Source organism: Rhipicephalus microplus, chromosome X, assembly GCF_043290135.1.
Source record: "Rhipicephalus microplus isolate Deutch F79 chromosome X, USDA_Rmic, whole genome shotgun sequence".
Lineage (NCBI taxonomy): Eukaryota > Metazoa > Arthropoda > Arachnida > Ixodida > Ixodidae > Rhipicephalus > Rhipicephalus microplus.
Window position 1 is genome coordinate 267,576,168 of NC_134710.1, and position 13,528 is coordinate 267,589,695.

The 13,528-nt window shown below is 44.0% G+C and overlaps 1 protein-coding gene across 14 annotated transcripts in view; it reads left to right on the forward strand.

Moving 5' to 3' along the window:
• LOC119161534 (uncharacterized) overlaps positions 1-13,528 on the forward strand; it is a 38,906-nt gene that overhangs the window by 1,853 nt on the left and 23,525 nt on the right. For 4 of the 14 annotated variants that reach the window (XM_075879071.1, XM_075879070.1, XM_037414062.2 and 1 more), the window contains exons 3-4: positions 5,960-6,022; positions 13,190-13,456. In XM_075879071.1, the coding sequence (XP_075735186.1) occupies positions 5,960-6,022; positions 13,190-13,456 (330 nt within the window). The remainder of the gene's footprint in view (positions 1-5,959; positions 6,023-13,189; positions 13,457-13,528) is intronic. The other 10 variants (XM_075879079.1, XM_075879077.1, XM_075879075.1 and 7 more) reach the window with 3 other exon arrangements.

Sequence of the window (13,528 nt, forward strand, 5' to 3'; positions counted from 1 at the left end):
CACAGCACCTTCCAAGTGAGCATTGAGTGAATAGCAATAAAAAAATAAACAAGCGTTTACAAGCTTCATACACATCAGATAATCATTAAAAGTAGAAATAAGCATATTAGTATGCCCTAAGTTTTAGTTTCTTGCTTTGTTTTACGACTTTGCAGCCGACCATAGCAACCTAAGTCAACACTAGTCAGATCCACAGCGTAAATATACACTAAAATTGACATGTGTTTCATTATCAATACTTTATTTTCTTCGTATAACGTTCAAAGCATCTTTTTAAGACTTTAGTGCAAATAAAAGACGGGAAATTTCATTTTAGCTCAATATGATTTGTTTTATATACTTTCAGGTAAATCGCACTTTGCGAGCTGTGTCGTCGAGAGTAGGCATTTCTCAGTCAACTGAGTTGTGGCGAAGGCAGTTGGTAGCGAATGGCATTCGGATGAATGCCATTTTGTTCGCCCGTGTGGCACCGCGCGAATGGCAATAAATATGAAGGCATTCGGGGGTAAATGCCATTTTTTCTGCCCGTGTGGCACGGGTATTAGAGGCCCACTCATTACAAAGCACTCGGTCACAATCAATGACCATCAAGAGAAATGCCATCAAGAAAGTGTGCAGCTGAGCTGGTACTTGTGTTGCCTTACGGTCACATAGTGGTTACCTTGCCTTGTTTGAAAAAGGGAGCATTATGGTGCCCTGGGTACTTGAATAGTATTTGTAGAACACTTTCTAGGAGGCTTTAAAATGACCTACATTATGTGCAGACATTGCTTTGCTTGCGACATGGTTGAGGTGTCAAATGAGAAGCAGTCACGCTAGTGATTGAGAAGGCGATGCAAACTGGGCCCGATGACATTATCAACATTCTACTCTTGAAGGCAAAACTCAAGTGTCCTCCCAGTGTTTTACTTTTGTTTTTATTTGCTACCATTGCAAAGCATTCTAATGCATTGCCTCTGATGTTGTGGCCCCTTGTTCCTCAAAACTTGCATTGCTATTTGAGCAAAATAGATTTTAACGTAAACCTGTGGTGCTGCAAGCATTGGTGTCATGTTTGCACATGTCAGTCATTCATGCTTGAAGTTCCTGTTTAACTGACGTGAAAAAAGTACAATTGCTTCCATTATGAAATTATCACTGTGCGAATGCTATGCTACCAGGTAGCCCACATAGCTGCTATGCAGAACAGAGTGCGAAATTTTACTGTCTTAAAGGGGCCCTGAGACACTTGTTCGAGTAACCATGGAATTAATTCACTGGAGGAGCTTATTCCCTCACAAATTCAACGCCGCAAAAATGTTAAGAATGTGTCCAATATGAGCGGAGTTACAAAAATTTGTCATGCGCTGCAATCGCATTCTCTTCTCTCGTCTCGACAGAAGTGCTGGAAGCTAAGCAGGGAGAGATGGGAGGGGCAAACAAATGTCATGCGCGCCTTATGGCTTTAAGCAGTTTCTTTTTCTTTTTTCTTAGAATACGCAACTTTCTCAGTTCAATCGCGTGCACACCTAGACAAGCGACTGCCTCCCACGGCGATCTCTGTAACGAACGAGCGTGCAGTGTTCAAATCGGCCAATCACTGAGATAGATTGGCATTTTACTAGTGATTTTGGAGTATCTTCCGTCATTTGTCGAAGGAAGAGAAAGCAATTTCAGGTGACTGATAATTTATTCTGAATTGCGTGCTGTGCTATAACATTTGGCTCGCGTGTTCTCGGGAGCCTTTACCATTGATCAGCACCATTTTCTGACCATGCTCAAGAAATGTTGCAGGGCCCCTTTAAAGGAGCACTGACATCAAATTTCAGTGTAAAGCTGTGCCCTTCATACGATCGCTCGGTATGCTTTTGTCCTCTTGGCCAAATTTGAATTGAGTCTGTCACAAGGAAGTTATTTTATTTCGACGGCAAACAGCGCACAAGAGCTCAGTGGAAAATGGAGGGCCTTGCGGCATCGACACTAGTGCTACGTATTCGGTGAAATACATTTCACACATGTTATCTCGAGTGACAATGCGCTATTAGTGATCACGTTTACGATCAGTGTTCTTATCATGGTGCAGACCGGTGCCAAAGCTTGTAAATGCACTCACTTTTCATGTCTGATATTCGTTGCATCACTTTGAATGATTTCGTGAAATTACAAGACTCAAACCGTCTACAAAAGAACAGCGGAAAAAAAGCATGATTCAACGTGTGCTCGTCTGTCGGCATATGTGGGGAACCGTTCAGAGTTGTAGTCGTCTGTTTGGAAGTGCGGGAAAAGTGCAGCGAGGGTGTCTTTTTCATTACACGCATGTTATACGCCAACACGACCACAAGCTGTCAAAGTGGAGTGGATATAGACAGATATTATCGCTAACGAGTAAAACGCAGGCATCGTTATTGGTGATTTCAGTTTGTCTGTAGACTTCTGTGTCCGCGTGATACTGGGTTACTGCCACTGCAACCGTGAGAGGCCGTATAGGTGGGGCCATGTGGAGGTGCAACAAAGAACCTGGCAAGCAGACAATGTATTCTATTTCTCCGCTGGAGCACATTTCCTGTACCGTTATACCATTGACCCCTTTGCATATACTGAATGCTGTTCACGCCAAAACTCCCCAATAAAGCTAATTGAGACATGAAGCATGCGTCCTCGGGTACCTCCTTATTGCTGTTTGGAACAGCATCCATTTTGGAATCTTTGTCCTGCAAAGGGTCGATAGAAGCAAGAATGATTTGCGACGTTGTGAATCTCGGCGATTCCAAGCTCCAGACTGTCTTATTCAACTCTACTCGACTCTTTGTATGGCGACGACGGCAATGCAGGTGACAAGGCATGACTGAATGTTTGCGCCTAGCAGGCGAAATGTCTGAAGCAGCTGAGCCTCGCGTCACTATTTTTTTGTGAGAAGTGGTCAGCTGTGGTGCGATCTGAAGGTGACTGCGAGGAAGCGCTGCCAGCTCTAAAAATGATAGGCTTGCTGGCTATCTTGAGTCGTGCTAAATATCAGTGATAAGTCAAAAGTGGTTATTCGTCCCTCAGTTGCATTTTAGGTCGCAAATCTCTACTGAGGGGTCGATAGCTACTCGTTGACACAAAAATCTTGACATGGGTAAATTTGATGTCAGTGCTTCAAAGTGACGTTTGACACGAAAAAAAAAAATCTGAGCACGTGTCGTCACACTGCAGTCGCGTTTCGGCAGCATCTTGCACGTGCGCAAATGCTTGAGGAGTGCACTGTTGAACCGCGCCACCTGTTACGATGGTACGTGCTGGCTGTATTGTCGGGCAGTGTGGAAATTGAGCCAATACCCTGCAATAAAATGTGCGATGGCAACATATCGGCCTTTATTGGTGATGATGGGTTTCAAGAAACTTTCACAGCATATTGTTTGCTCTTCCAAAACGTTGTGCTACTGGGTACATGCACATATTATGTGAAGTTGGAAGCATGGTGCCTGCATTTTCATGGCTGGAGTAATGAAAGGCTGTCATAAAAAGTTCGTTCAGGTCGTTGGCTTTACTTAAAGCATTTGTGAATTCATTCCCATTTGTTTTAGTGTGTTAAATTCTCATAACTGCATGGTAGTCACTGTTGAGTGCTTTGCATTTCTTTAGCGTCAAAACCATGCAGAGTGCATGCTCATTGTTATTGCTTTTTTGTGCAGCATATGTGGTAGCACAACACAGTGAATAAATATACATGCTTGCACCAGTACCACGTCATTTAAAAAGAGCAAACAAAGTATGCTGTCAAATAGTTTCTAGAACCCCATTCTTACCAGTAACTGAATACAAACAGTGCAACCTAGTAGTTACAGCTCAACTATGGAAGCAGGAAACAAAGCTAGGAAAGTGCTGTTTTGTGCTTCAGTAGTTACGCTGTAACTATTACTAGGTTACACTGTTAGTATTTTCAGTTATGTCCTATCAACTTGCCCAAGTTTCCGCTCTTCATAATCTCTCCAGTAAAGGTTGATAATATTGCCGTCGCACTTCTAGTACCGAATATCAGTTCAGTTCCCACAGTAACAATGAATTCTGCGCTCTGTCTGACAATGCAGCTAGCACGCACAGTTTGACACTACGCCCCTTCCCGCGCATTTGTTTAAGCGTGAGGGCTGCTGGCACGCGACTGCAGTGTCGTCGCGTTGCAATGCCATGCGCTTCAATTTACGCCCCCTCCCCAAACTGAAACACTGTATATAAATTTAGGCAGGTATCTATTATAAAGTACTGTAAGACTTCTGAATAGGTCATAACTAAAATGTCGCACAACCCATGACAGTAATCTATTTATTGACCAGAGAATTTGAGTAGCTAGAGCAAAGGAAAGTCCCCGTATACTCTTGAATTCACTTTTACAAAATCTGCTGTATTTTAGATGAAGCTCCATTAAATATAATTAAAACTCTTTAATGTTGTCACAGGTCCCGTTAATTAGGGAGGCGATCGCCGGCTAATTCCAAGGGCCAAAGTATCTGCCCCCCCCGAACCGCACCACGAAAGCGTGGACAATTTTGAAGTGGTCCTATTTGGCACGCCAGCGGGCTTCGGCTGTGGCCCAAAGAACAAGTCGGAGCAGAGAGTTGATAAACAAAACAAAATTATATTCTCAATAATGGCAGATCAAAAACAATACACAAGTATGCACACTCCACAATAGTTGAGTACAATATGTCACCAATCAAACAACGTACTACACAGTACAATCAGCCACACTCAAAACAACGGACACAGACAATACGCACTACAATGCAGTCGCATGCATTGAACAACCAAGACACTTAAAGACTAGAGATAGAAAACCTATTCAGTCCAAAGTTCTTGGAACAAAAGTCTGGATGATACTCTTCCGAGAATCACTCTCAAAGTCCAGCGTTGTTGTCGTTCCGCTGCCCCTGCAGTTTCTCTTCCAGGAAACCTCGCATCTTCACTTGGCCACTCTCCAAGCTTCAACCTTCTTCGCCGGAAACACGTCGGCTTCACACATGCAGCTGTTGCCACGCGTCTTCGCTCGATAGCGGTAGACACACGCTCTTGCCTGTAGCTCGAGCCTTCACCCCTCAGGTGGAAATCCTCTTCTTCTCCTGCTTTGTCCCTACGGACAAAACCTTTGCCGACTACGCGGCGGAATCCCTACGCGCTCTGGCGCTAACTTCCGTCTTCTCCTGATCTCTCATCTCGGCTGCTCGATTAAATACCTTCCGCGCGAGATTCCAGAAAGTTCTCATCATTTCGTCGGCGCGATGCGCAGCGAAGGCTGGGGGAAAGGGCGAGACTGTTCGAAGGCCGTCCGCGACGGATGACGCAACCCGGCATCACCCCGCCCCTTTCCATCTATAACATTCGAGGGCTTGCTCGGGCGCCGATGAGAGGAGGTTCGTCGGCGAACCCACGCTTCCGACAGGAGAGGGACAAGGGACGCGTGCCCGGGGAGTCTTTGGATGCTTGTTTTCTTTCTTTTTTTATCCTGACCTCGCGGCGTCACTCCGGCGTTTCGTCGCGAGGATTCGGCGGCGCGCTCTTTTTTGAGCGCTCGTTTTGTGACAACTGTCTCGCTCACCCAAGTGGTTATCAATTAAGATAACTTGTATGCTGTCTGAAGGCCTCAGTTTTCATTGCTTTGTTGCAGCAATTGGGAGGGCTGTTATTTAATCAGCCTTTCTTGATTTGTCTTTTTTGCTGCTAGCTGTGTGCATAAGCCTAGCTGCTGCAAACAAAGGTGGTCTTGCATGAACAGGTTCCTCTTAAGCATCTGCAGTTAGAGCCAATGTTTTCCAAAATGAAACATTCAGTAGCAAGTATAAGAATGGAAAGACATTACTGTTGAAATTTATTGCGTTTTTGCAATAGTGAAAGGATATGGAATAGCTTTCTTAAGAACCATAAGTGCGAGCTTTTCTCAAATTACGACAGTTATTACTCCATTGAGAGAGGTACCTTTGGTGTGATGCTGGGGCACTCATTGCAGCACCTGTGTCTGCGGAGGCTACCAAGCAGGAGACTGAACAGACTACTGAAGCAAAGGATGAAGGTATTGCTGGTGTGGCTAGCTATACTACTGTGTCGTGCCTGTCTGCTTTATGGTATACCACAGCTTGCTTGCAATTCTTGTGTTAATGAAAGTATAATTAAAGTGGAACTAATTTTAAAAGAATATGAGTAGCATGGCCTATCGCAGCCTGATTTTTAAAATATCACATGCTCAAGGCCTAGCTGCAGCAGCGTCACCAATGTGTAGAACAGATACCATAGGGTAATACAGAGGTGGTCGCAAAAATGCATCATCTTCATAATGACATTCGTGTGATGCCACACGGACAAACCTTGTCATTTGCCTAAATGTCATTCACTGCTTAATGCATTTGTGAGAAGTTTTTTGTCTGAAATGGATTCTGCTCATGCCATAGGTTGCACTGTAATCGAAGCATTTTGAGCATTACTTATAAGAAAGTTGATACACGACATTCAATAAAATGCTCACATTGGAAGTAGTACTATAGCAGCTTCAACACGGTAAGCAGTGTTGGTGCTGGGCTTTGGACTGGATATAGTCGATCCCGAATATATGAAACTCGAAGGGGATCACTAAATAGTTCGATGATCGATATAATAAATACTTGTATTTGAGGTTTATATTAGTAAATTACTACTCGAAACGCCTTTCAGAAATTGTAATATGCGTTAGCAGGAAGATTCGCTTACAGTGTGCTTAAGAAAAGGTGACCTCCTTTGCTAGTTAGCACACTTTATTTTGCATAAAAATAGTCTGTGGACTTGTTTTACCCTTTGCACGCCATCATGTTCATAAAGTCGTCCTCATTAATCTAGTGTTGAAGCTTTAAGAATCGGCTAATTCAGCCGCAACAGTGGTGATTGGTGGTGACCACTGATGCAAGCTGTGTAGCACAGTAAACTGTTGTGGCGGTTTTAGCGTCTTTATAACAGCATGGGTACACTCTCTCGATTACGGCAACGTTAGCCATGAAAGCAGCATCGATGCAGTCGGAAACGGCGATGTCATCTGTACCGATGGTCTTTCTGTACTCCCGTTTGAGGTGGCATCTGTAAATACTAATGAGCCGCAAAATTCATTAAGGCACCGTACATCGTCAGCTAAGACTAGTCTCCTGTCACCAAAGCCCATGATGCATGGGCCTTGATTGACGTTCCAAGCACTACTCATTATTTTTATCGTTGCGAGAAAATCAGTCTAGCAGTCCACAAACAACAAATGACCATGCATCCCACCATTGATATCTTGGGGATGGCACTAGAGGATTCGTAGCAGCAAGCGATAAACAAGAAAAAGATAGCCTCAGAGATGTGTATTCTATAAACTGCGAACGCCAAAAATAAGTCTAGGTTGCGGATTTTGAAGGCCGTGCAATCAAGGGATGGGTACGATGCCAATGGGGGGTGACTAAGGTGCAGAGTATGGTTCCACAATTGCATCAGTTTTTCGTGTGATAATAATAAATTTTCTACAAGGTGCTGTTCATAAAGATAAGCAGCACGCACCAAGATAATGTTCTTATTAGTTTTACTTTATGCAGTGTCATTTCACATTTTTGCACGTGCGGGAATATCACACGTTTTACGTGTACCCCATAGTCAAAATGGTGTCTTCAGGCGAGTATGGTCTTGAGAGTACATTCGAGGGACCCTAAGGTGAGCTTGTCGCCCCCCAGCCATCATTCGAAATGCTAGCCGTACCAGACTACTTCGCGGGAAGGTACGTGGGAAGGTACAAGTGAAGTAGCTCCGCCCCCACAGCTTTTCCTTCATTGCGAAGAAAAGTTGTCCACTAGTGTAGTCACTTAGCGTTTATGCAATTTTGGCGCCCTAAGCAATTGGCCCCTTTGGGAACAATGTCTACGCGTTACAACCAACAGATGGCGCATCACGTGCCCTTGCGAACTCTGTGCAACCAACCAATTACACCGCCTTCTCGTCACCTGCATGCGAGGAGTGATCGAAACTTGTTATATCGCGACCGAAAAATGAGCAATTTTTGTCGGAATAGGTGCACTGTCTGGGCTACGGCCTGGAGCAGTGTTCGATTTATCGGAATTTATGCTTTGCGGGAGTTCGATATACTTGTGCAACAGTGCCATACTTTTGCATGGGACATTGAAGGGTTTTATCAACTGTTTAATACAGCAAATTATTCTATATATTCTAGTTCGATATACCCAGGATGAACTTATAATGCCTGGAGTTGCTATGGATGTTACAGTATTGTAAAGGTTTACCCCACAGTGGTAATATTAATACTCTTTCACTAGCGCTGAAGGCAGTATAAACTTTTAGATGCATGTTCATTTGTTCATTTTTAATTAGAGTTGCTCATTTCATGAAAGATGCTGTTATTGACATTCATCAGGTTGAATGTCATTAAGTTTAGACCTTATGAAAAAGGATATCAGTGATTGTTTTAGCCTAAAGTCAAGATGTGACTCCTTGGGGCGATGTGGCATTTGTTTAACATGAATTTTGGTCAATGCTATTCATGAAGGATTCATAAACTTCTCAAATTCATGAACTAATAGAGAATTTTCAGCTATTTTGCACTGATCATTTTGGCTGTGATCATTTTTATGTAGAGCTGAGTACCTGTTCAATGTGCCAGTGCAAAGCAATCTGCTCATTCTTCAAATAAAGTACTAGGATTTGAAGTGAAAGGGTCATTTTTTTCACTTTATTTTGAGCAGTTCAGTTTCAGATGGGGCATTTATATTTAGGTTAAGCTGGTACAGGCATTTACGCCCAGCAGGATTACTTACACGCCTTATATCAATTTGGATGCTACAGAAAAAGGCAAGATTCAGGCTATGATCAGGCAAGCTTACAAGGCAGCCCTTGGGTTGCCTAACAATGCAGCTACAGCAAGGCTGTTAAAACTAGGGGTGCACAGCTCCCTAGATGAGCTAAGGGAGGCGCACCTGGTGACGTAGCACGCCAGGCTTTCGACAACCAAAGCGGGCAGGATTATATTGAAAAATATTGGCATTGGGGCTGAGGATCCTGCTGGGAGCACTAAAACTCATATGCGGCAAGAATTGCACAAGGCCCTATACATTAAATCTTTGCCCAAAATATGCATCCGATTCATCATAAGCAACGTAGGCAGGCAAAAGCCAGAGCTTTACATGTTGAGTACGGGAAGTACGAAGCGGCAGTCTATACATGTCGCGGAATATAAGGACAGACACGAATCTTGTTTTTTGATTGTGGTGGTGGACAGACGGGGACCCTTGGTTGCCTCTGTATTAATCGAAACCCGCTCCTCAGAAACTGAAAAGGAAGCAGCAATAGCACTAGCTGTAACTAATTGTCTGTCGAACTTGAATCTCAGCGATTCGAAAGACTGCCATCTGAAAATTGGCGAGGGACAGAATATCTGTAACCGCCGCACAATTGCTGCATGGGGTCACGGGGCGAGAAATTTGAGAAATAGAGATTGTCTGGGTACCAGCACACTCTTGGAACCCTGGGAACGAGGCGGCTCACTTGAATGCTCGAGGTTTTGTCAGCCGGGTAGGTGAGCAGTCATTTTTTGGAGGTCCGCGAGACATGGGCTGGTGTTTTTTCACATCACGAATGATTATAAATTGGAGCGGGGGCTTTATTCGTCCCCGCACAAGCTGTTTACTAAAGCACAGGAATGCGTCTGGGGAATACTGAAGGTGCGATCTTTTCCCAACCCTTACGCTTTGAACAAAATATTCCCGGAGGAGACAAAGCTACAATGCAAACAGTGCCAGGCAGTGGCAACATATCATCACATAATTTGGGAATGTAGCATGGTCGCCCGTAGATATTATGCAGGGATCCTTCTCTAGCACTGCGAGGTCGTGTTGAACACGACCTGGGGTGTGGGAGAGCCCTGGTGTAGCTTGGGTAGGAGGCAAGGATGAACTTGAAGGGTGTAAGTGCCCCTTTTGCACCCCCTTCCAGCACCCCTGAGGGGATCCCCTCTCAGAAAAATGCAGCAATCTCTTATGTTCTTTCGTCACAACACATTCTGGCTTCGGCAGGCGAACAGTAATGCTTGATTACAAGCACGAAAGCTGGAGCGGAGAAAGAAGCCGGTAGCACATTCCAGTTCTGCTCGTAAATGCGTGTGCCATGGTCCCTCCACAAGGAAGAGCATGGTCTTCATGCTAAAACAGGACACTACAAACAAGAAAATTGCTGGATACAACAAGGTGCAGGAGATTAAAATGTCTTAGTGTGGCAGCACTGAAAGAACTTTTTGAGGCGCACGACGTGGATTATTTCAGGTTGCATGTGCTGCTGTTGAGATAGTGTCACTCAATCAGGGACAATGTCGTAGATCAGAGACCCAAGCCGTCGGGTTACCTTGTAAGGTCCGAAATACTGGCGCAGGAACTTCTCACTGAGACCACGGCGATGGATTGGTGTCCATACCATAACACAATCACCGGGTGGGTACTCTTCATATCGTCGCATAGGTTGTAGTCTGTAGCACGTTTTAGTTTTGCTTCTTATGGCAAGGACAGTGGTAGCAACAGAGTACCTAACACATTCTAGGTTTGGGCCGGCGAACAGTTATGCTTGATAATGAGCACAAAAGATGGAGTGTATAAAGCAGCAGCAGCACATTCCAGTTCTGCTTCTTGTAAATTTGCGTGGGAAATCTACTTCTGTAATTGAATAATCTTGATGTAGCAATGTACATGCACGTATAAGGGTCTGTTAACTAAAGATTAATGCATTCATTATTCAAGTCGGCACTATTGACTAACTACTTTAAAAACTAGCTAGTTTCACTACTCTGTATTTTACCACCTTCACTTACTAGGAGTTTAGTACTTTTTGTGACAAGTAAATGGTTGGTATTTAGTTAAGTGAATAAGCAGGCCTTTTTTCTAAGAGTGCAAGTTAAAGCAAATGAAGCTTTAATATCGTTCAAGCTTAAATATGTTAATGCTAAAATGACGACTTAGCGAATCTCCCTGTAGAGATTCAGATGGTGTTGCCTTGGTTACTTGGTATCGCCTGCTTTGGCTGGCTACCCAGACTAGTGCCAGCCAGTGCTTTCAAGTCTGTTGTATCTTTCTGTACGGTTCATCTTGTACAACAGTTCATCACACACACAGTTCACACATCGCAGAGTTCGTCGTGTACGAATGTGTGCTGCGCTGACCTACAGACCTTCACCCACAGTTTCAAGCAAAGGCGCCCATTTGTGTAGGTAGGGGGTACAGTACTGCAAAAAAAGGGAGGGGGGGGGGGTGCAATATGTGGCGAGGCTGCACAAGCTGGTATACGAAAATTTGCAGTAAACACAAGCCTCAAATCAGCGTTAACGCGCATCACAATTTCAGAAGAGAAGCACTTTTACGGATATGAGTCAGTTGTCGATGGTGGTAGAAGCAGAAACAAAGTGAAAAATGAGGAGACAGCAGGCGGCTGAGGGGGGAAATGTCACAAAGTGTAAGATGGGTATGCCGTCACGATACATTTCCGTAAGACGGATACCATGGCACAAAGCCGTGGTTACGGCAAGAATAGAGAAAAACTTCAGAGCAACAGTCTAATTAAGGAAAGAATTGTAGTAGATGCGTTCCTTGTAAATGTACCACACTTGTAATTAGACAAGCATTTTTAAATTACTGCTTTGCTGTTAAATTCATTGGTCTGACTTAACGTTGCAATTTTGATAAACGGCTCGTTGAAGGAAATGTGGCTCTTTTATTGGAAAGACTTAATTCCATCCCTATTCCATTCCGTGGCAAATGCGTTTAATTTTATTTCCATTCTATTTCTTCAATGTTTTCACCATTCCATTCCTATTCCATTCTGGAGTTGAGAAAATGTGGAATGATTTTAGATTCATTCCAGTTCCAAAGTGGCAACTCTGCAGCATTGGTGTGCACTACATTTATTAGTACAAAACTTATGTTCCAAGCAGAAGTGGTAATACATAAAATTATTACAATTTTGCCGAAAGTGGTCACATTAATAAAAAAAATCGGTTCAATGCTGCATGGTCAACAGTTTCAAGGATATTGTTTAAATCCCATGTGAGCATAATACGAAACTGTAATACACTAGCTAGAACAAAAAATGTTGCTGATTTCTTGAGCAAAAGATTCTACTGTTTCACAGTTCACTGTAGATGATCGTTGACTATTCGTGTTCTATTGATGATGGAAAAAGTTTTTATGAATGTCATTGTGACCTTTAGGCAGCCCTATTGTCTTGTTGTGGTTAGCTCTTGAGGAGTGTCTGAGGGGTTGAAGATGTTCTGTTTTGGATATTTTATAATGCTCATTATACAAATGATACAGAAATCTAAGTTTAGAAATTATTTTGGGTTGATCGAGACAACACAGCTTTGCTTTTTTACCCAGAGCTGTAACACTGGTAGGGAATAACTTGAAAACACAAATGCCAAGTTTTGAACTCTCTCAATTTTTTTTTATGATAAATTTGTGATGGGGACTCTAAATTATGTCGGCATATTCTAGTGCCGGTCTAATTAGCGGCTTATATACAGTTAGTTTAACCTCGGGAGACGCGTTTCCAAGTCTTCTCTTGACAAGTGACGCCCCGCCGCGGTGGTCTAGTGGCTAAGGTACTCGGCTGCTGACCCGCAGGGCGCGGGTTCGAATCCCGGCTGCGGCGGCTGCATTTCCGATGGAGGCGGAAATGTTGTAGGCCCGTGTGCTCAGATTTCGGTGCACGTTAAAGAACCCCAGGTGGTCTAAATTTCCGGAGCCCTCCACTACGGCGTCTCTCATAATCATATAGTGGTTTTGGGGTGTTAAACCCCACATATCAATCAATCAATCAATCAAATCACGAGCAAGCATGTATTTTTTTAAGTGCACTTAGTCAATTGCTGTACGTAGGCCCTTGAGTAAGGATATGTAGTGAGTGTGCCAGATTAAAGTAAGTTCCCAAGACTCCATAACCACCTCTCGTGTATATACTGGTACAATTGCTTCAGATTGCCGCACTTCGGCGGGCAGTGAAGCATTTAGGCAGCCTCAAGAAAGCGAAATGAGGTCTTTGAGCCAGCACAGGCTTCTATTATAAAGTACGGTTTCCAGTCCAAGAACTTGGGAACCAGGGGGGCGGGTAAGCATTTAATGAGTGCATTAAATTTTTGTGATGCTGTGAAAATGCATATTGTACGGTGCCACAATGTAGTGTGTGTGATGTCTAGCAGGTGCTGTTGAAGTAGCTGGAGAAGTTCAAGGGGTCAGGAGACGAGCACCGTACCGTGCCAATGGTCGTAATGGCCGTGTGAGTGAAGGCAGCCTTGGTGGTCGTTTTAAGCGGCCCAAGCCCAGAAAGGAGGGGGAAAGCCACAGCCAGAGCGAGCCTGAGGGCACTGATCAGGAAGGGACTCCTTCACGAGGTGGGAGCCGGTCCTATCAGCGACGAACTCCTAGGGACCGTTCAGACACAAGGCCACGTGTTGATTTTGATGGTATGTCTTATGTGGTCTCCCTGCTTGTATGTTGCAGTCTAGTAGGTTTGCATGCTGCTGTACAAGTGCAGA